We start from the raw sequence: 24,716 nt of genomic DNA, 5'->3' as shown, positions 1-24,716 counted from the left end.
TTCTGAGGAGCAACTGGTAAATAGGTTCTGATGTCTAACTTTTGAACTTGAGAGACACATGAGGAGAAGGGCAGTGAATTTAAACTTACCATTCTTTTATATAATTTTAAAGGTAGAGCAAGTGCTCCATACATATTTGTTGAAATGAACTAAATAAAATTTATACTGCCTGTACTGTATATAGAGCAAAAGACAGTCATTTAAACAAGTGGATGCAGATTAGATTCATATCAGGAAAGGTGTGTGCCAGGGTTACATTCTTTCACCATATTTATTCAATTTGTCTGCAGAACAAATAATTTGAGAAAAGGGACTACGTATGATGAAGGGTATGGTATCAGGATTGGAATAAAACTCAACAACTTGTGATAGGCTTTCTGAAAGTGAAGAGGACTTGAAGCACTTATTGATGAACATCAAAGACTACAACTTTTAGTATAGATTATACCTCAATGTAAAGAAAAATGTCTCACAGCTGGACCAAAAGCAACAACATCAAAAGATTGAAATTGTTAAGAATTTAGTTTTACTTGGATCCACAATCAATACTCACAGAAGCAGCAGTCAAGAACTAAAATGACATACAGCATTGGACAAATCTGCTGCAAAAGACCTCTTTAAAGTTAAAAGTAAAGATGTCACTTTAAGAACTAAGGTGTATCTGACCCAAACCATGGTATTTTCACATATGCATGTGAAATATAGACAATGAATAAGGAAGACCCAAGAAGAATGAATGACTTTTAATTATGGTTTTGGGGTTTCAGATGTGGTGCTATAGGATAAGCACTGGGCTGCTAACCACAAGGCTGGTGCCTCAAACCTATCAGCTTTTCCTCAGAAATCCTATTCAGGGTCTCTATGAGTCAGAACTGACTCTATAGCATTAAACAACAACAATAACAATTATGGTGTTGGTGAAGAATATTAACTATACTATGGACTACCAAAAGGAAAAATAAATATGTCTTGGGAGAAATACATCCAGAATGCTCCTTAGAAGTGAGGATGGCAAGACTATATCTTACACATACTTAGGAAATGTTATCAAGAGATGTCCTTTGAGAAGGATATCATGCTTGGTAAAGTATGATGTAAGTGAAAAGGAAAACCACCAATGAGATAGACTGACACTGACTATAGCAACGGACTCAACAGTAAAAACCAGGCAGTGTTTCATTCTGTGTCCAAAGGGTTTCTTTCTGTGAGTTGGATCCAACTTGATGGTACCTAACAATAATAACATAAAACTTGGGAAATTGTTGAAAATGTTGACCATAAAGACAAAAAATAAGCAGATTTCAGTGGCTGGAGTCCTGATGGATGAGTACCATTATTTATTCTATCTTATAGAGTCTGATGCACTTACCAACAACAACAAATAGAAAGAATTACAGTTTTTTTCTGGGTTCTGAGTTTGTTCTATTCACTTCAAGGAATTTGAGTGTGGAAAAGTTAAGGTGTTAATGTTAACATAAGTGATAACATCTGTTTCTAATCTTTTTGTTACATGTAGACAGGGACATCAATTGTGAGTTTATAAAACCCATTTTTGAATCTTGAAATATTAAATTCTTTTAGGTTAATAATGAACTTCCTTAGCTAAAGTAAAACAAAAAAACAAGCAAACAAACAAAAAACACCGTCCTTTTCAAAATTACTTTCCAAAGCAATTTGTAAATATAAATGTTCTCATTTATGTGAGGAGACCTAAAATAGTACAGTGTAATCGTTGTAGCCATCTTCAGATTATTCTAAAGTGATACATGTGATCTTTTAAGGAGATTTTCTGTGCTACTTTTGTTGTGCTGATAGGGCTAAAGGGTAAAGTTATAGAAGCAGAGAAAGGATGAGAGGTAGGATAGCATAATAGTAGAGGATAGAGGGGTCTGAGGAAGAAAGTTTTAGAAATTTTAATCAAGGCATAGAAAAAAAGAGACCTAGTATAGGCAGAAATTTTGAGATGAGAGCTTTATCTTTCTTAACCAAGACAAATCAAAACAAAACAAACAATCCCATACCCAGTGTCATGGAGTTGATTCTGATTCATAATGACCTTACAGAACAGAGCAGAACTGCCCTATAAGGATTCCAAAGCATCCAAATATTTCTCCTGTGTTGTGGTTGGTGGGCCATACTAGATTAGCATCTAATCACTTAATCACTGAGCCATCAGTGTTCTTTTTACAGAACAAATATTTGAAAGGGAAAGATGTCAAAATGGATTTTTTAGGAAACATGGTTGAGTAATATGTAATTTAATTCATCCTTCATGACCTCTTCAAAACACTGTCTGGGAAGACTTTTGCTTTTGAAGGTTAGGATTTGGATTTATATTTCATTTAAGGACTTAGATCTTAAAGCTGTAGCTGGAAAGCTGTTTATTCAGGTTATAGATGGAGTACTAGTGTGGTGCTACAGGATAAGCACTGGACTGCTAACCACAGGGTTTGTGGTTCAAACCCACCAGCCGCTCCTTGGAATCTCTATTGTTGTTAAGCATTGTGGAGTCAGTTCCGACTCATAGTAACCCTGTATAGGGTTTCTGAGGAATGGCTGGTGAGCTTAAACTGCTGACTTTGCAGTTCAAACTGACTGCAGTCCAGCACATTAACACACAGCACCACACCAAGATTACTGGAATCCCTATTGTTGTTAAGTGCCATCGAGTCAGTTCCGACCCATAGCCACCCTGTGTAGAGTTTCCAAGGACCAGCTCGTGAACTTGAACTGCTGACCTTGCAGTTCAAACCGACTTTGCCATCATTAAACAGGGCCACTATTAATAACCAACTTGATGGTACTTAACAACAAGATAGTTGGATACGTTTTAAAGAGTAATACAGAGTGAAATAAGAGAAATCTTTTTGATAATGACATTCATATTTATTTGCCAATTGTTATAAGACAATTCAACACAAAAGTGCGGTAATTCTATATTCTTTTGCAATTTCTCATTGCTACTTAAACATGTATTTTGTTTAATAATTGGCATACCTCATTTCTCTCCTTGATTATGCATTATTTTTACACTTTTCCAAGTATGCCTTATACTATGAGCTAATAACTTATGTATAGACTAGATATTGACCATTCAGAAAATGAAAACAGTTTTCTTCAACTGTCTGCTTTTCAAAATCCAAAGAATCCTCAATAGCATAGATTTGGAAATTTAAAATAAAGCAGGGATATGAATGTATATGCATATACTGTAGTTATCAAAGATTATTTCTGAAGGCTTGTGATTATGGAGGTTTTTCATTTTCTTTCTATAATTAAGTTCTATGCTTATGAATATTAAACAGTTTTGATTACTGAATTATATGCACCAATAAATCTCAAAATGTTCATGTAAAATTTCCAAATGAGTTAGACAATTCAACTGTTAATATCACGGGGTCCATGAATGGTAGGCAGTGAAGAAATATCCTTAGTTTTTAATGTTTCTATTTAATTTTGCACACATAATTCAATCTTGCTTTGACTATGATGAGGATCAAAATTATACTTTAAATGATCATGCTAACAGTTTTGAAAAGAAGAAATGGAGTTTTGTAGGAATGTTAGAATATGAGACGAGAGACAAAATGAAAAGGCAGCTTTATAATACTAGAGAATGATTTATGGGGAAAAAAGAGATATATAAATTAATAAGATTCAGAATAGGATCACTAGAACTTTATAAGCAAAAAAAAAAAAAATCTTAACAGAGAATTTTTATCTTCCAATTACTAAATGCCCATCCTATAGAATTTTAAATACTTTAATAGGAATTTATTTCATCAAAGTATACAGAAGTTGCTGACAGAGTCCTATGGAAGACCATAATTATTCTATTCCTTATTTTCTAAATACCTTTTTTGTTGTATTATAAAAATAAATATATATGGTTAATAAATTTAATCTGTTTTACATCTGTTCTTGTTTAATATACATTGAAGACAGATAAATAAGGAAATTTTATATTTCTCTAAATGTATCCAGATTTATGTAAATGTACCAAGCAAACTACAGATAGTTTATGAGTGATGCACAGCCATGCAGGAGATGGCTAGAAAACGTTGCTAGCTATCATGACACACTTACTTAAAAAATGATGGATTTCCCACTTTTTTCTTTTTTAGTATGCTTTAAGGAATAATTGCAAAGACTTGCTTCCTTCTAGCTCTATACTTTTTTTAAAAAAATTATTTAAGTGAGAAAAATTTAGCTATGGTAGGCAAAATCCAGGAGATAAATCAGCAAAACAAAATATGTGGAATGGTCTAGTTTAATGGGGCAATCAACAAAATCTTAAAATAAGGAAAAGAGGAGAAAGTTAGGCTCCTTTAATAATTTAAAGAATTTAAAACTATTATCACCAAAAATTAGAATTTAGGTAGGAATTTGAGAATGTGGATAGAGTACCTTTATCTCTGAGATCAAATAAACTGATTTGTTAAATCAGCATCTTTAGACAATTGCTCTGTGCTAGTCACCCCCTTTAATTTTTTTTTCTCTACTCATCCACCTAGCACAGCAGTCTTTTTTTCTTAAATTTTACAGGGAGCAGTTGATTTTATAATTGAATCACCCCACAAGGTAGCAGTATTTTGATAAGCTGACTGAGCTTAGTTCATTGAAAAATATATTTCCTTTATTTTTGTAGCCTCTGAAAAGCAGAAGATTATGACACAACACATGTTAGCTGTATTCACATTTTTATATTATTGTATTAAGGACTGAGGTTGACACACAATTATGCTATGTGTTTGATCTGTGTATATTTTCTTTGGAATATGCAGTGGGATACTTGTCCCTTGGAAGGCTGGGAAAACAGCTCAGCATGTTCATGAAGCTTATTATTTTTTTAAAAAATAAAACATAAAATTCTTAAACTTGCGACATCAGACAAGTTAGCTAGATGTGTTTATTTTCTGGAATCTCCATATAACTATCATAAAATTCTGCTTAATTAAATTAATTAATCTTTTTACATTAAATCTAAGGCTATAATCTTAATTTTTATTCAAAGCAATTCTATTGAGTACTCTTAATTTTCTCAGTGCCTTGCTTATTGCTTTTGCAAACTTGTAAAGATGAACCAAGGGAGCAGTCATGGGTTTGTTCCATGCCTCACTTTTTGGAAGCCATTAGAGCAATGGACTAACTCTTGATCTTTCCAGGGGTAATCATCATAAGGTAGAAACAGAATACAGTTAGTAGAAACTAGAGGTGCAAAGTCTTTAAACTACCACCTACAGTGAGCTATTTAGGATACTATAAAGTTAATTTAAAAAACAAAATAGGCAAACTCAGCCTTAGAAGATTTAAAAGCACAGTACTTTTTGTCCCAATCCCTCCCCAATAATCCTCTTCTCCCCATAGTCACACGTGACAAGAATTCACTACATGAAATCATTGGTCATTTTTGCAAATAATCCCAACAAAATGAGGCACAAACATTTAAACTGTTATATATAAAAAATAACATACAGCCCATCGAGTTAAATCTAATTATCTAAAAAATAAATAAGTCAATTTGGAAGCGATCTGATCACAAACCATGAAAGAAAAGTTATTTCTTTCTCATATACCATCTAAATACATCATTGAGTAAGTCGTCCTGGGCAAATTCCTTTGGGTAAATCATGGAAAACTTCCCAAATACAAAGTTACACATCCATGCTGAGTTATTTACCATTGTGTAGCAACAATCTTCAGTGGGCCACAGTTTTATTTGCAAGTAATTGAGAGAGGAGCTATGTAGCATGATTTTAAAACCCAGGTTGGAAGCAAAAATCTAAGGTATGTAACCCAAAATCTGAACAGGAGATTGCAGTTTATGAAGTGATGTTTGGAGAATCAGAAGAGAGGGTAGCAGAGAGGATGTATTTCATTTTAGAAATGCTGAGGCACAAAACACAGGTGCTTGCAGTACTTTCATACATGAAATCCTTTCTCCTGTATATGCATCATGTGTAAACGTAAAGTCTGAATACTGCTGACTATTCGTCTCTGGTGTCCAATGAGTATGACTCCAATTCTTCTAATATCACTGAGAGAGACAGAGAAAGAGAGAGAAGCAGAATATATAGAATATTAGACAGCTGTTGTGTGCCCTTGAGTCAGTTTCAACCCATAATGACCCTCTATAGAGTTTCCAAGGCGTGGCTGGTGAATTTGAACCGCTGACCTTATGGTTCAAACTGACTTTGCAGTCCAGTGCATTAGCCCACAATACCAGACCAGGACTCTAGACAATTACGTGTGGTAGATATGAGCCTGGAAAAAAATGAACATTTAGCTCTAGTAAATATGTACCATGTCAGATTTGCTTATGAATTTGCCAAAAAGAATATAGCAGGTAAATGAGAGTTTAAGCAGAGATATAAAAGGAACAGCAAGGGTTTGTTCATTTGACTTCCTCCAGATACCAAGGTCTGTATCAAGTTAATCTCAAATTTAAGAGTATAGGGAAAATTTTCAAATCCAAGTACCAATATAAATTCAGAAATTTCATAGGTGGACTCCTGGTATGGTAGGATTAGCACTGTATTGTGAGTCACAAAGTTGGCAGTTCAAACCCACCAGTTGTTCCTCAGAAACCCTATACAGGGTCACTATGAGTCATAGCCCACTGGATGGCACCGACTCGACAGTACTCAACAACAGAAGCAGAGATTATATGGAGTCCTGGTGTGGTGTTATAGGATAAGCACTAGACTGCTAATCACAAGGTTGGTGATTCAAACCCACCAGCCACTCTTCAGAAACCTATACAGCATTGCTATAAGTTGAAACCAACTCAGAGGCACTTAACAACAAAGAGATGACATAATTTAAGTAATTATGTAAATTTGCAGCAGCATTAACAAAATGGTGAGCATGTAGGGTTGAAAGTATAATGTGGGATCATTTTAGTTCTAATGGTCTTTTAGTAAATTGACACATATTGCCATTGTATTATCTTGAGCCTAATGAAATTGTCATTGTTTTAAGCATTAGATAGAGCCATATGAAATTGTCATTATTTTTAGTAATGACAATATCTAATAGTTTTAGTATCTCATCTTTTACATTTATGTTGAGTGTTTTACTGCGCTCAGGCAAAGGATAATCTTTGAAAGAGTAGAAAAATTCTCAGCCATGATAATGTACAAAGGAGCTCTGAAATGCCATTATAATGTTTTATTAATTCAATGGTGGTAATAGGAATCAGCTATGCAGTGTTTATACACATGAATTGTGAATAATTTGTCAAAGTAAAACTTAGGTTGATGGAAAAGCTATGATGTGAAAGAGCAATTTCAGATGGCAATGAAAAATATTTTTAAAGACTGCTTAAGTAAAATATATTCTTTCAAAAAGTAATCGTTAAAAGTGTAATTTCTATCCAACTTCCAGTAGAACAATAGTCAGAAATTGTGAGAAAAGACATGAAAAGACCATACTAGCCTTTAGAAATGTGGATTAACTGTGGTGTTCCTGACACAACATTTGAATTGATAATCCCCTGTGTTGTTGTTGTTGCTGTTAAGTGCCATCAAGTTGGTTCCTACCTATAGCGACCCTGTATAGGGTTTCCAAGGAGCAGCTGGTGAGCTTGGACCACCGACCATGCAGTTCAAACAGCTTTGCAGTCTGACGCATTAACCCACAGCACCACACCAGGACTCCAATACCCCGTGTAGAGAATCTAAATACAGTGACAACACTAATACCACTTACTCAATACTCATTCTTGAAATCAAGTCAAAAGTTGTAAATCCTGCCGCCATGAAGTTATTCTTATATTGCCCCATCTTTATAGAATCCAACCAGTCACCAACTGTGACAAATAAAGGATATTCAGGAACTTCACCAGGAGACTCTGGCATTCTACAAGGAGAGAGAGGGAAAAAAAAGCGAGACCATTTAAATCATCTAAAGCAAGAACTATTTAATTGCTTTTTCCTCCTGCAATATTCTTACATTAAATGTTTCTTTCATCTTGCATTAAAAATAATGTACAAGTGATCAAAATAGATCTCGCAATGTACTTTTGACGATGAATATGATACTATTCCTCTTCAATTTGTCTTTCCCAGCAGAGTAAACCATATGATTGTCTGAAAAATGGCCAATACCAGTCCATTTAAGTTCATTAATGCCTAGGGTATCAATCTTTATGTGCTCCATTTTATTTTTTACAATTTCAAATTTTCTTAGATTCATATTTTGTACATTCTATGTTCCTACTATTAATGCAGCTGTTTCTCTTCATTTTTAGTTTTGTCTCAACAGCAAATGAAGGTCGCATAATTCATGTCATAATTGTCAACTGTTCTTTGAGGAGGCAGCTCTCCCCCAGTCATATTTTGAATGCCTTTCAACATGAGGGACTCATCTTCCAGTACTTTATTTGACAATGTTCTGCAGCAATTCATAATACTTCCATCTTTTGGAACTATATCTGATCATGTTTTGCTGATATTCATTAGGTTTTCAGTGGCTAAACATTCAGAAGTAGTCTTCCTCTTCTTTTCCCTAGTCAGGAATCTCTGCTGAAACCAGACCATTTTGGTGGTACTTCAAACACCAGTCACATAGCTTCCAGCATCTCAGCAATAGGCAAGTCACCACAGTATGACAAACTGACAGCCAAGTGTTGGTAGACCCCATACGACTCCAGAAAATTATGAAAAGTGCCCCATGGAATTGTTCAGTACAGAGCCCCTACAAAATTCATTTATTTATATTTATTTCTTTTTTTGATTGTCAAGTTCACCTTCCTTTTTCTAAACTGATGTCTAATTGATGGTGCATTGGGGTGTTGAATTATGATAGGGAGAAATATAGGGAGTTTTGCTCTTTATATATAACTAGAATTTGCACAAATTAAATGTGTTTATCTTATGTTTATACTCTACTTCGTGTGGTATTAATTACCTTTAACAGTGATTTGTGTCCACTACTCGATTCTATGAACACATTCCCTATTTTATAGCATTAAGCCACATTCTTTTCTCCTATACTAAAACTGTAGTTTTATTTGATTATGGTTTGTTTCATTCTTACTGACCTCAGAATGATTCCTGATTTGACTTGAAACAAAGGTTAGTTATAGCCAATGACATAAAAGCTATCATAGCATCCACCAACTAACACTTGAATTGTAGCTATAGTTCCTCAGCATTTCCTTTGTTGTTGTTGCTAAGTGCCACAGAGTTGGCTCAGACTCATAGCCACCCATTTTCTTGGGAGCAGCTGGTGGGCCTGAACCACAGACCTTGTGATTCCAAGTCCAATACTTATCATATGGAACACCACAGTCCCATATTAATAAGCACTATCAAATAAATAAAATTTCATCTATAAAACGCTAAATACTAAAGGTACCTACAGCAAACAGAGTTAAATAGGTTTTGGTTGCAGTTTTTCTGAGTTTCTTACTACTCTAATGTGATTGTGACTAAGAAGACTTAGAAAAGCCTCTATGGAATTTTCCTAAATTATTTGACTGATTTCTATGGAACATATTTTGGAAAATACTGCTGTACTTAATTTACTAAGTTTAAATATCAAAATGATAGTATATCCCTGTTATTAATAACATTAATAAAGCCACATATGTTAGAAAATTGAGAGAATGTTCCATCCCAAAATATCTTACCTTTTAGTTACTTACCAAAGAAGTTTGTTGACAATGAACAAAATTAGAATGGCTTTAAGTGACCTCCCTTCAAAATTCTGCGTCATTCTTGATGTACCCACATTTTCCGATGAATTCCCTTTCGCACTCCAGAGATGACGCTAGAACAACTCTTGAGCTTTCATAATCTCTTATCTTTGGTGAGTGGAAAGGTAATTTGGGACTCTGTGGCTTAATGTCCTAGACTGAAAAGTCGGTTTACAATGCAAAGTAGGTGGCCCAAGCTCACCAGTTGCTCCTCAGAAACCAATTCCAAGGCACTTTACAACAACAACAACTATAGTGAAGAAAGATCATGGAAAGGCATTCTGTATTCTAAATGACTTAAATGTCCTATTTCCTTATTGAAAAGCATTCACTGTTTGATTCTAACATGTTTCAATACCACAATTCCCTTTCTCTCCACACATCTTTACTAACCTAGTTACTCTCTGGCCTTTATAAGACTGCAACAGCAGTTGATTTAGTAAGGTCAAGCTCCTTTCATTGTTCACAGTCACTGGGCAATAACTTTTCTTTCACCTTATCTTATGACAAAGTTGAAAAATGCTGCTATTTTCTGGTTTTGAGGGTTGAGTAACAACACCCTCACATGAATTCTTTGGAATATTATCTAGTAAACAATAAATGTCCTTCCTTATCAAACAAGTACAATGATAAATTCAGTCTGCTATTTGCTGAGCATGCAGAAATTTCTGCTACTCTGTGATTAGTGGCTGCTGCCCACCTGAAAAAATATCTTTACAGCAAAATCTACATTAAAAAAAAGTACATACTGAGGGAAAAAAAGTCAAGGGTCAACTGAGGAAGAAGTAGAATTTAGAAAATTCTAGGTATATATTACTGATGGAGTCCTGGTGTGGCACTGTGGGTTAATGAGCCAGACTGCAAAGCCATTTACACTGCAAGGTTGGTGGTTCAAGCTCATCAGCTGTTCCTTGGAAACTCTATACACTACGGGTTGGAACCAACTCGACGGTACTTCACAACAACAACAACAACAACATATTATTGATAATTCAGATTAGGAAAGGGTCTGGAGATTAATTTAACAGACAGTGGATAAAAGGTAATGCTACATTCAAGGTGTAAGAAATACATACTCAAATTACACCTGAATGGTATGGTGCTGTGGGTTAACGCACTGGACTTCAAAGTTGCTTTGAACTGCAAGGTCGGCAGTTCAAGCTCACCAGCAGCTCCTCGGAAACCTATACAGGGTTGCTATGAATCGGAACTGACTTGATGGCACTCAGTAACAATATGTAAAAATAAACATATTTTGTATGTTTACACGGATAGAATCAGGAAACTTTATTTAATGCATTTGTTGAACTTGAAATAGTACTGTTCTTTTAATTTTGTTATTGTTGTTTAGTGCAATAAAGTGATCCTGTATAAGGTTTCTGAGGCGCGACTATAGGTTTGAACCACCAACCTTGCAGTTAGCAGTCTAGTGCTTATCATACAGTGCCATACCAGGACCGCTATAATGGTAGTTGTTGTTGTTAAGTGCCGTTGAGTCAGTTCCGACCCATAGCGACCCTGTGTAGGGTTTCCAGTAATGGTAGTAGAGCTATTAAAATTATTCAGAAAGGTTATAATTTGAGAAACATAACATAAACATTTTATTTCAACTCAAGTCCAAACATATTGCCATTGAGTTGACTTGAACTCATAGTGACCCTATAGGACACAGTACAACTGCTCCATAGGATTTCAGCGTAGTGCTTACAAATCGGGCTGCGAACCTCAAGGGTCGGCAGTTCGAAACTACCAGCTGTTCCGCGGGAGAAAGATGAGGCTTTCTGCTCCCGTAAAGATTTACAGCCTCGGAAACCCTGTGCAGAGTCGCTATGAGTCGGAACTGACTTCACAGCACATAACAACAAGAACAAACAGCCTTTATGGAAGCAGACTACCAAATCTTTCTCCTGTGGAGCAGCTGGTGAATTCAAACTACTACATTTTGATTAACAGCCGGCTGTGTAATTACTGTGCCATGCCACCAAGCTCTTTCTCCCTTTACTACCATAACTCTTAAATGTTTTCCCTAGCTTTTACATTTATAGATAGTTAGCATACCTGTAAAGATGGGCATATTCTATTTTATACTTTATTTCACACATATGTGATTATTTCCCATGTTTCTACAATCTTTACTACTATTACTCAAAATTGTTGTAGTTGTTGCTAAGTGCCTGTAAGTCCGTTCCAACTCATAGCAACCCTGTATAGGGTTTCCAGAAGCGGCTGGTGAGTTTGAACTGCTGACCTTGTGGTCTAGTGTGTTTTCTACAGCACCACATCAAGATAATTAGGTGTATAATATTCTATAAGTTGATGCTTAGTAATTTATTGAGTTAATTCCCTGAAGTTAGACTATTAGATTGCGTACAACATGCTTTTATTATAGATGACCTTGTGGTCTTAGAACATGCATCTTTTTGCTTCAGTTGAATTACTTCCTTGGGAAAAATTCATAAGAAGGAATTTTATTTATTTGTTTTTTGAAGAGTAGATTAAATTCGCTGATGGCAGTGACAATATCTTACACATCTCTTTTTTTTATTTCTGTAGAATTTATTACAAAGTTGAGCACATTATTGGAATTCATTAAATAAGAGATGATTTAGACTTGAATATGAAACTGTCTACAGAAAAGTTTGTTCTTTGACATGATGGTTGATTCATAATGAATGTTATTATTTTTATTTACTTCCATTTACTAAATAACCTAGAAGAGTGAATGATGATTGTAATGTTTAATCTATTATAATGTGTTAAATTAGTAGCATTAATTTTTTGTGTGTGTAGCAACCAATTTACTTAGTAAACCTTCAGTTATTATTATTATTTAATCCTATGATGATTTAATTCTCATAATAAAGTATGATAACTTGTGGAAGATAAAAATGGGTGCAATTCCACATAAAATTGAAAACTATAGATATGTTCAAACATTGGGAAAATAGATGCAGAGCAGGAACAACACTTCTTAAAAGTGTCCCATCATTCGGAGAAGTGCATGGTGTCTATAGCTGGAGTATTAGCTCATTGAATCTTAAGGAAAGTCTATTTTGTGAGAAAATAATACAGACAGAAAATAAATTTCACATCACATGCCAACTGCAGTTCATTGGCAATGGCTGTCAAAAATGTGATCTTGAGAAGGATACAAAATTAGCATTTGGGCTTAGTTGGAATGTTGTGATGATTAGTAATGTCTGCCATGGCAAGAAAAAGCAAAACATATATTTGGTAACATTGGAAAAATTCAATCTAAAGCATTTCTTGATTATATGTTTTTTTGAACTCTGTTGTTGCCATATTTTCTTTATTTCTCTATTTCCTTGTAGTTGCTACATATATATATATATTTTCAAATAATGCTCTTAAAAATGTGTAGGCAGTATAGGGAAATGTTGGAGGAAATATGGACTGTGTATCTGCTATTTATTCCCATGACAGACAATGCATCCTTGCACTTGTTCATTGGGACATAAAATAATTCATTGTGTCCACTAAATATTCTTTCAGGATTTTAATATATTTCATTTATGAAATCTCATTTTCCCAGAGAAACTATATTTATCTAAAAATGTAAATATCTACCCTTTCCCTATAATCATATTTCTGAAACAGTATTGTGTTAGAAGTATCTTGCCATTTGGTATAACTCTATACTGTGTTGTTATTGTTAAGTGCCATCAAGTTGGTTCTGATTCATATTCACCCTGTATAAGGCTTCTGAAGAGCAGCTGGTGAGCCTGAACTTCTGACTTTATGGTTCAAACCGACCTTGCAGTAGAGTGCTTATTCTACAGCACCACACTAGGACTGTGTAGTGGAGAGAATAAAGGCTTTCGAGTTGGTGGGCCTTGTTCAAATTCCAGATTTGCTAATGACTAGCTATGTAGCCTTAGTAAAGTCAGTCTCTTTGAGACTTCATTTCCTAATAGGGAATGAAGGTAATAATGAAGGTATAGGGTAGAGGTAATTATAAAACCAAACCCAGTGCCACTGAGCCAATTCTGACTCATAACAACCCTATATAGGTTTTCTGAAACTACAAATCTTTGACAGAACCTATAAAACTGCCAAGTACAATGACTAGCATATAGTAAGCTCTCCAAAAGTGACAGTAATAGTTATTGTTGATATTTATATTGTATCAGAAATTGTATCAGTTACTATATCTGTGGAAAGAGACAGTGGAAAACCTCAATAACATCAGTCAAAACAAGGCCAGGGGCAGAGTGCGGAATAGATCATCAATTGCTCAAGTTCTTCAGTTGCTCAAGCTGTAGCAGGTTCAGGCTGAAGCCCCCCAAAAGTAAAACAAGTCCATGAGAGCCAAAATATGACCTTGAAAAAATCCCACCTGAATTTAGACCATCTCAAGAACACATGTGATGCATTAGACACTAATGACCAAAAACTAGAAGAGATGTGAGATAATATCAAGAACATCATACAGAAATAAAGTAAATGGCCATTAAAAAGGCAGGTAAAAAAGAAAAGACCAGAATGGATGTCAGAAGAGACTCTGAAATTTGCTATCCAGCATAGTATGGTTAATGTGCCAGATTGCAAAGCCATTTGATCTGCAAGGTGGGCCATACAAGCTCATCAGTTGCTCCTTGGAAACCCTATACAGGGTCGCTATGGGTTGGAATTGACTCAATGGCACTTCACAACAACAACAACATAGATAGAGATATGGAAGAAATCAGGACGTCAAAGGGTTGAACAGAAAATTTCAAAGGGCAGCTCAAGAAGACAAAGCCAAGTATTATAATGGCATGTGCAAAGACCTGTAATTAGGAAACTAAAAGGGAAGAACATGCTTAGCATTTCTCAAACTGAAAGCATTGATGAAAATATTCAACCCCTTGACTTGCAATATTGAAGGATTCTATGGGCAAAACACCAAGTAATTCAGAAAGCATCAAAAGAAAGTGGAAGGTATACACAGAGTTACTGTAACAAAAAGAAATGGTTGATATTCAACCATTTCAGGAAGTAGTATACGATCATGAACTGATGGTACTGAAGGAAGAAGTCCAAGCTGTACTAAAGGTATTGGCAAAAAACAAGGTTCCAGGAATTGATGGAATACTAATTTAAATCTTTCATCAAACTGATGCAGCACTGGAAGCAATTAATGATCTATGCCAAGAAATTTGGAAGACAGATATTTGGCTAACCGGTTGAAAAAGATCCATATTTATGCCCATTCCAAAGATAGATGACTCAATAGACTGTGGGAAGCATCAAACAATATCATTAACATCACACGCAAGTAAAATTTTTCTGAAGATAATTAAAAAATGGCTGCAACAGTACATTGGCAGATAACTGCCAGAAATTCATGCCTGACTCAGAAGAGGATATGGAACTAGGGATAGCATTGCTGACATCAGTTGGATCATGGTTGAAAGCAGAGAGTAAATAATGATGTTTACTTGTGCTTTATTGACTATGCAAAGAGTTTTGACAATGTTGATCATGACAAGCTACAGATAGCATTTAGAAGACTGGGTATTGCAGAACACTATATTGTGCTCATGAGGAACCTGTACTCAGACCAAGAGGCAGTCATTCGAAGAGAACAAAGGGACACTAGTTTAAAATCAGGAAAGATGTGCATCATGGTTATGTTCTTTCACCATACTTATTCAATCTGTATGTTGAGCAAATAATCAGAGAAGGTAGATTATATGAAGAAGCATGTGGCATCAGGATTGTAGGAAGACTCACTAACAACCTGAAATATGCAGATGATATAACCTTTCTTGCTGGACATGAAAGACTTAAAATGATTACTGATGAAGTTGAAAGGCCACAACCTTCAGTATGGATTGTACCTTAGTGTAAAGAAAGCAAAAATCCTCACCACTGGACCAATAAATAGCATCATGATAAATGGAGAAAATATTAAAGTTGTCAAAAACTTTATTTTGCTTGGATCCACTATTAACCCTTATGGAAGCAGCAGTCAAGAAATCAAATGACAGATTGCATTAGGTAAATCTGCTGCACAACACTTCTTCAAAATGTTCAAGAGTAAAGATGTCAGTTTGAGAACTGTAGTGGGCCTGACCCAAGCCATGGTACTTCCAATAGCCTTATATGCATATGAAAGTAGGACAATGAACAAGGAAGACCAAAGAAAATTTGATGCATTTGAAATATGGTGTTAGAGAAGAATATTAAAAGTATCATGGGCTGCCAGAAGAACAAACAAATCTGCTTTGGAAGAAGTACAGCCTGGGTGCTCCTTAGAAGCCAGGATGGCCAGACTTCTTCTCTCATACTTTGGACATTTTATCAGGAGACACCAGTTCCTGGAGAAGGATATCATGCTTGGTAAAGTGGAGGGTCAGAGAAAAACAGGAAGCCCCCCAACGAACTGGATTGGCATAGTGACAGCAGCAATGGACTCAAATATAACAACAATTGTGAGGATGGTACAGGACAGGGCAATGTTTCTTTCTGCTGTACACAGTGTTTCTATGAGTCAGAACTGACTCTACAGCACCTAATAACAAGTATTGTTATTAATATTAATATTGTTATTATTATCTTGTGGCAGCAGTTTTAACAGTGGTTCATGTGAATTGAATTAAGATTGGCTAACAGGTAGAGTTTCATGTATCCTGATTAATATTTAACACCTTTATTATTTTCATAAGTATCTCATCACTTAATTACAATATAGGCTTTAGATAACCAACGATTTCTTTGTCAATAAAGTACTAGTATCTACACAAAACAAACTGCCTGGGACTTTGTTTATTGAGATGTATATACCCCATATAGGGTCGTTATGAGTTGGAATCTATTTGACAATACTTAACAACAACCTGATGCTGTATGATCAGCACTAAACCGCTAATCACCAACTGCTCTAGGAAACCCTATATGGGGTCTATGAGTTGGAACCAACTGGAAGGTACTTAACAACAACAACAATGATGTATATCCTATGGAGTTTGGAGTCCTGGTATGGTGCTGTAGGATAAGCACTGGACTGCTAATCTCAAGGTAGGTGGTTCAGACCCACCAACAACATCGCTATGAATCAGAAACAACTCACCGTCTCACTGACACTTAACAACAACAAGGAGCTCTGGTAGTACTGTGGGATTAAACAATGGACTGCTAATTACAAGGTTGGTAGTTCAAGCACACCAGCTGTGTTGCAGAAGAAAAAGGGGTTTGTCTACTTCCATAAACTCTATATAAGGTCACTATGTTTTAGGCAGTTCTGAGCAAGATCTTTCTGAAATGGATGGAAAATGTCCTCAGAAAGTGTGTTTTAGGTAGTTTACAAACTGGTTGGTAGGACATAATACCATTCAATTTTATAATGTTTACTTAGTTATTGAAAATAGGTTCTCTATTGTGGTATTGGTAAGAGCTTTCCACTGCCTTTATAATTCACATATACTAGCAGTTAAGTGACTGAAAGTTCATTTCTAGACTCCTGCGTATTAAGGAAGATGGTGGTTCCAGTTCCCTGAGAACTAGAATAAGATCCCTAACTATGATGCCTAACTATGTTCTTATGTGTAGTGAGAATATTCATAAGTTTCTTGGACTGGGCAAGAGACGATTTCTGAGGCAGGCAATATTAGGGACTGGCACTCTCTTCTTGGACATCTGTTGCCCATCTGTGGATACCAGCTTTCAACAGATGGTCAAACAGTTCCTAATCTGTAAAACTCTATGCCAGGGATATGCTGAGGACCTGGATCAGGGGTTGGAGGAAAACATTATTTTCCTATTAGACAGCAGCTTTGTTCAAAAGGACTTTAGTCAACTGACTGCAACCAAGTAGACAGACTGGTGTGTAGAGAAGCAAAAGTGGAGGTTGGTGAGATTGAAGAATGAATGTGTGAGAAAATGGGAGTGGGGTGGGGGAGGTAAGAGTGAATATAAGTCCCCTCATCCATAGGCCACTGGACTACTTTGTGTTATTAAACTGCAGGACTCTATGGGGGTCTACTTGTCTGGGACTTGTGAGTAGCTTGCTAGGCACTGCCCCAGGTAGTCTCCACACAATCTAGGGTTCAAGCCCAGCCTTTTTCCCCAAGGACTGTGTACCATTTGGCAGTTCCAAATAATTATTTGAGAAGCGGTTATGAGGCATTATTATAAAATGAATGAATGCAAGGGTAGTTTTATGTTCACACTTGTGAAAGATTGACCAGCTATATTAATAAGTACATTTGTAAATTAATTTATGCAATTGGGTTGATTTAAGGCTATAGTATCACCACTTTCACTCATACTCGCATATCCATATATTTTTTTGAATAGGAGAGAAAGCAAGCATGCTGGGAATGGCACAGAACTCTGAATATTCCTATGAGAATGTGTCAGATACAAGAATATCAGCAGAACTGCTGCTCCAAATAATCGAAGACTTCTCTGTCCACATTTTAACTTTATTTCCCCTCCCCCCCAGTTAGATATTCTGCCTTTTGAAAGAAAAGAGTAAAGATAAAAAGTTTATGAAATTTCCAATGTGCAAGTATATAATTATGAAGCTTTGGTTTTCCCATCTTTCCTCATTTCCCTTTGTTCTTTTAAGTTTTTTATTCCTTTTCATGACTTTGTCAAGAAAAGGATAAAACCTCAAGTGAATTCTTGAGAAAAAAGCAATTAGAGTAGAATTCAAACCATGAGGACTCAGTGGATGAGAGAGTTATGTCAGCATAGAAGTGTGAAAGGAGCCGGAGTGCTTGGGAATTCTAGAGCAAAGGAGATTGTAGGGGATTTTAATAAGAGTGGCCGTGGATTAAATAGAGTGAGTCCTTTACATGTTTGAGAGCTACATGAGTGGAAAGATTGAAATTTCACATTGTTTCATGTTTCCTTAACCTAACATCATGCTGAGACAGACAACTGGTCTCTGGGATTTGAGAGGTTTGAGCAGTGTCAGAGATTTATGAGCATAAAAGAAACCAGGCAGCATTCTTTAGCACACATCTATTTTACTCAATCTGTCCCATCTCTTCCCCTTAAACAGTCCCAGTTCTCTAGGATCAGGGACAGGGATGGTGGGTGGCATTAGAGGTGAGAAACTAAGGACGTTGGTGGTTCCTATTATCTAAGGGCTAAAATATTATAAGATCCCAAACCATGTCCCAGTGTGTAGTTTGAATATCCCAGTACCTTGGACTAAGTTAGGTATGAACAAAGGGAACGCATTCGGTAAGAATTCCGATCAAGGTTCATGCATGACACCCTGAGAACTCTGGTTCCTTTTGTTTCTCAAACGAAAATATATTAAGGGCAAAGGCAGCTACACATATATCTTTGTCAGAAACAAGGATAGCAAATCAGTCATACAAAGTTCCATTTGGTCTCCCAGAGATTAGACTTTAGAATTGAATCAAGCTGCCAACTTTATATAAAGCACCTAACTCCCAGCCTGTGTGGTGCTATGGATTAAGTGCTTTATATAAAGCACTAGACCAAAAAGTCAGTTTGAACCACAAGGGTTAGTAGTTCAAACTCACCAGCTGCTACTTGGAAACCCTATAAAGGGTTGTTATGAGTTGGAACCGACCCAACAAAAACTTCCAGCCTGCCTGTGATGGTGCTTTCACAGAATCCACCATCTATTGGTTTGTTCCATGAGGTTACTGCATGCTCCATTCATTAGTAATTTCTGGCTTCATGACAAAACCCCTCACCCCCATATACATCTGACCAATGGATTCTTTTTAAATTTTTATGTTCTCAATTTAGATTCTTTATTAATATTTTCCATATTGAAAATATTATGCAGCAAATATTCATAATCTTCAAAACTCAAGGAAGAAACTCTGTTTTATGGGCTTTCCTTCAAAGTATTTTCTACCAGGTTTCTACATTGGACTCCTCCCTGCCTGCTTCTATAGCCTTGGAGTAGTTGAGTTTTGTTGATGGGCTCTGGCTGTGGGATCTTCTTACTGTAACAAGAGGCTCAGATTAAATGATTTCAGTTTATAAATGCCTCCATTAATGTGGGCTCATTCAGTGATTCCTATTAGCTCTTTTTCCTCACCATTGAAACATGTCCAATTTTCTTCCACAATAAAAATAAAAACCAAGAAACATCTCTATTTTTCACTCCTTCAGAGACAAGTTTCTTTTTTAGAAAAAGTACTAATGTAATTGCTTTTTTCTCTGACTTCCTACTCACTCTTCTACATTACAGCCTCTCTTATACAACTTAATGTAAGGGCACTTGCAAAGGATAAAGCCAATAGACATGGAGCTCTGGTAAGATGAGGCTTTCTGCTCTAATAAAGATTTATAACCTTGGAAACTCTATACAGGGTCATTATGAGTCAGAACCAACTCCACAGCATATAACCACTACCACCAAAGCCAATGGACACATTTCACTTTTTGTCTTCCCATAGCTTTCTGAAGTCTTGGACATTAAACTCCTTGAAAATCTTCCCTCCTTTGGCTTCTATGATATGGCTTTTTCCCTGTTTTCCTCATTTCTTAACTGGGTCTTCTTTCTCAGTCTCCTTTGGGTACTCTTCTTTAGTTTATTTCTTAAATCTTGGTGTTCCAGAGAGTTACATTATTTTCTTCTGTTTATTCTTCTCTATAGGCAATTTTAAGTACCATTAAAGCTTTAGCTACAATCTATATGCTGATTTCCAAATCTACAGCTCTAGCTGAGATCTTTTAACCTGAGATTCAACCAATAAATGTAAATGCCTGCTGGCCATCTCCCTTAGATGTCTCACAGGCATCTACAACTCAGCATGCTCAAAAGTCTCATTTCCATTAGCGAAACAAAATAAAACAAAAAATGTGTCCCTCTTCTTTTCTCTTATCTAATAGTAATACCATCAACTAGCTGGTCTAAGAACAAAGCTTGACAAACATCCTTGAATCTTTTCTTTCCTCCTCCCTCCATATTCAATCAATGACTAAGACACATTGGCTTTCCTAACTCTAATAATAAAAGTTTTCTCTTATCTCCTAACCTCAAGCTTATTCCCATTCTTAAGTCGGTTCTAATCTTTTCTAGCTGGGCTTGCAAACATCTAACTGCTGCTCTTCCCAGTCTTCTGTCATTTTGCACTCTTAGTCTAAATTATCCCTAAAGTGATCTTTCAGGAATGCAAATATGATCATGTTATTTTATTGCTTAAAATCTTTCAATGGCTGCCCTTTTTTTTTTTTTTTAAATAAAATCCAAAGTGCCTTTACTGTGCTTTTTTCCTTTTCTTTCTTTCTGTTCTTCTTCTCTCTTTTTTTTTTAAGTCCTCCCTATGTTGGACTGCTTAAGGGAAGATGGGCTAGAGTAATAGTTTAATCTCTAGCTATTTCATGCTTGGCTTCACTTTACTGAGGCTGCCAATTAGTGATTTAGCGGTGAACTTGTATGTGCTCTGCTGTGAACTGAGACCTGCTTCAAGTAGTCCTTGAAGAGCCTTTGGCCTTCCTTCACTACAAAACTTGCACTAACTTGAATCTGTGACCTAAAATTAAATGTTTGCATATGCTGTTGGCTATTTCCTGGGTAAGGAAAAGTGAGTTTTGGAAATGTTTTGGTTATTTCTAATTTGGCCTAAATAAAGAATATATTTTCAGCTTAATGATATTTAAACACAATATTTTCAGGTATAGATATTAGTCTATTTTTCTTTTACTCTCCCCTTCTTATAATTGCTTTTCAGGGAGGTAAGTAAATCTCCTCAACTCCAGTGACTTTTATAAAATGGTATATGAGTGCCTTCATTTTCTTATCTTGTCATTGTCTTTTTCTGGTTTTCAGGATGGAAAGTAACAACAACTGGGGGTGATCATATAGGCAGGAAACATCCTTACTACAAATTGCCCCTGTCTTACTTGGTGTTTCAAATAGACAGACAGGACATAGAGTGGACAAGAAAATTAGAGGGGCTGCAGCCACATACAAATTCTACATACAATGGTAAGGAAGGATCAGTAAGTAAATGAATGATATATAAATACCAAAGACTCACACAGAAAAAATATATAAGAATTAATTCAGAAAGATTAGATATAGGGAGAAAAGAGGAGGAAACTGCTTTCTTGTGAAAAAAAAAATCACTTATTTCTTCAATGTTAATAATTTACTTTTTTCAGTTGCTAAAATATGCTTTACACAAAATGTTCTAAAAGGTCAACAACTAGATGCTTATCAAGATGAAATTTCTCATTTCTACCTTGCATTTTTGTCTATATCTTGAAAGACACAATGATTGTCAAGGGGGAAAAAAGAAAGTAACACTCTGCATCTTACACAAGGATGTCCTCCACCAGGGTGTGAAGGGCACTGGGATTTCGGATCAGTTTGTCTAAGAAGCTGACAATGTCAGTGAATTTTGGTCTGTGATTTCTCTCCTTCTGCCAGCAGTGGAGCATCAGTTGATGTAGAGATGCTGGACAGCCCATGGGAGCTGGAAGTCTATAGCCTTCTTCAATAGACAGAATGACCTAAACACAAACATATACAGGTTAGTATTTTATTTTCCGACATAAATAGTACATATGTTAAATTATAATTCCTTTTTCATCCAAGCACTACTACTACTGCAAGTAAAAGTGATCCACACAAAGATAAATACAAAAACTGTAAGCAAACTTGCAAGTAGCTCCATAGCATGCGCTGATCTTACAAGAGGAAAATAAGCATGGTGCTGGACCGCATGGTTGGTTTGAACCGCAAGGTTTCTATGTTGAAACCGACTCAATGGCACTTAACAACAACACCAGTATAGTAGACTCTGGGTGGGGCACTGTAGGATCAGCACTGGACTGCAAGGCAATTAGAACCAGTATAAAAGGCAGGTTACCATTCTCTCAAAATCCAATTATAGAATCAGAAAATCAGTACAGGTTTAATACTTTCAGTGTAAACCACACATGACAAATGTTTTAAGTAAAATTGCACTTCTGTTGAAGCACTGATCTCTGGAATAATTTTTTTCCTTTTATAATTATGTCAAAGTCCATTCTTTTCCTAATTGTCACTCTTTCTTTCTTGGTTGTTGTTGTGACTCATAGGGATCCTGTATAGTGTTTCGGAGGAGCTGCTGGTGAGTGTGACCTGCATACCTTGTAGTTCAAATCGACCTTATGGTTGAGTGCTTTTTAGCACCCATTTAATTACTTTTCGTTTATTTCTGGCTTCCTGTTAGTCAAACACTGACACCATTATGAAGTCCTAAATAACTCCCCAAGTCATTTAGCTTTTGAAATGCAATCAATGGCCACCTTAAACCCACAAAACAATAGGGAGCATTCAGCCAGAGCATACTTTCAGGCAGCATTCTCCAATAGAATTTTCTGTTATGATGGAAATATTATCTCAGTTCAACATGGGAGCCAATATGTGGTCATTGAACACTTAAAACTTGGTTAGTATGACTGAGGAACTGAATTTTAAATTTTTGTTAATTTTAGTTCACTAAAACTTAAATTTAAATAGTTACACGGGTAAGTTGGTATTGTATGGGGCAATGCAGCTCTAGAGAATGAATCTCTATAAGAGATAGAAGTTAAGAAAAATAGCAATAAGTACTTTTCTTGGTTTTAGGAAATCACACACAAAATAAGGTAAGTTATTCATCTGCTTATTACATGACCTACATGGAATTTCCTAATAGTGCAGTGAAATTGATGCTGAATTTAGATAGCTTATTTTCTTTCTTAAGTTTTTATTGTGCATTGAGTGATATTTAAATGGGAGAAAGTCAGTTTTACACTCATCCTATCGCATTTCATTTCATTGCAATGATTACAATCCCCTCTGTGTATCATCATTCAACACTATTTGTTTCTATTCCGTTTTTTTTTTTTTTTTGGTGTGATTTTGGATGTACACAAAAACACAAAAGAGCACATTCTGTAAGTCTAGTTCCTGGTCACCAGCACACAGTCTTTTTCTTTCCATGAGTCTAGAGTCCTCAGCTGCTCTCTCTCTCCATGTCCTCATCTCTGCCTCCATTTTTGGTATCACTGCTTCTCTGGATAGGTTCTAGACAGCTTATTTTCAAAACTATTATTGGAAAGTTCAAAATTATTCTTATTCAAAAGTATTCTTATGAACATTTATTCTTATGCTATCTGTGAAGAGAGAAATTAGTAAAGTTTTCTCCATTTTTGAGGTGGGAAAACTGAGTAATTGAGTAATATTTTAAAATAGGCTCCCTCCTTTCCTTATAAGTGTTATATTGCTAACAGAAATCTCTATTGTGGCACCATTTATATAATTTTACAATTTCTTTTTTAAAAACTATGATAAAAAGTACTTAATAAAACATTTGTTAATTCAACATTTTTTGCATGTAGAAATCAGTAATTTGGGTTTGTAATTCCTTTTTTTTAATCACTGACATCCTTATTTTAATATAGCATTTAATTGACAACATTTCACTACAGATCTTAATGTCAATAATTTATGCTAAATGCGCTTTGTAAAGATAAGTAATAATAAGTCTTCAAGAACCTTTTAAATGCTAAGCTTTAACTTTTATAGTAATAGGGGAATTCTCACAGTCCTATCAGTGTCTTTGTGACCAGAACATTTTAACCTGTCAGAATGTCAGCATTTTTCTATTCCTTCTCTAGTGTGTTATTTAACAAGATCTTTTCTCATCTGTTTTCTGACTACTTTTGCAACCACTTAGGCATGGGATTTAAGACATTTTGCTACACATTTTAGTAAATCGGGATGTGTATAAAATGCTTATAATGCATCAAAATTACTGAGAAGAGTTTTGAAAAGTAACTAAGAAAAATAGGACAGAAATCCATTTTAGAACAATTTAAAAATCCTACCCTAGGAGCTCTAGTGGTATAATGGGTTGTTGAACTGCTAACGACAAGGTGAGCAGTTCAAATCAACCAGCTGCTCCATGGGAGAAAGATGAAACTTTCTGCTTCTGTAAAGATTTACATCCTCAGAAACCCAACTCAAAAGTCACTATGAGCTAAAACCACCACTAACATTCTAGGAGAGTCCTATAGTCAGCTGGCCACAGTTACCTAA

General features: G+C 35.7%; 1 protein-coding gene across 1 annotated transcript in view; it reads right to left on the bottom strand.

Annotated features, from left to right (window-relative positions):
- Positions 1-5,680: 5,680 nt before the first annotated feature.
- The window catches only part of EPHA6 (EPH receptor A6), an 837,864-nt gene continuing 818,828 nt past the window's right edge, over positions 5,681-24,716 (bottom strand). The window contains exons 14-16 of the mRNA XM_006868630.1: positions 21,966-22,159; positions 7,711-7,860; positions 5,681-6,037 (exon numbers count right to left, since the gene is read on the bottom strand). Coding sequence (XP_006868692.1) covers positions 5,923-6,037; positions 7,711-7,860; positions 21,966-22,159 — 459 coding nt within the window. The 3' untranslated portion in view covers positions 5,681-5,922. The remainder of the gene's footprint in view (positions 6,038-7,710; positions 7,861-21,965; positions 22,160-24,716) is intronic.

Source organism: Chrysochloris asiatica, unplaced genomic scaffold (genome assembly GCF_000296735.1).
Source record: "Chrysochloris asiatica unplaced genomic scaffold, ChrAsi1.0 scaffold00120, whole genome shotgun sequence".
Taxonomy (NCBI): domain Eukaryota; kingdom Metazoa; phylum Chordata; class Mammalia; order Afrosoricida; family Chrysochloridae; genus Chrysochloris; species Chrysochloris asiatica.
Note: the sequence above shows the minus strand (reverse complement) of the source record. Positions and strands in the feature narration are given on the sequence as shown.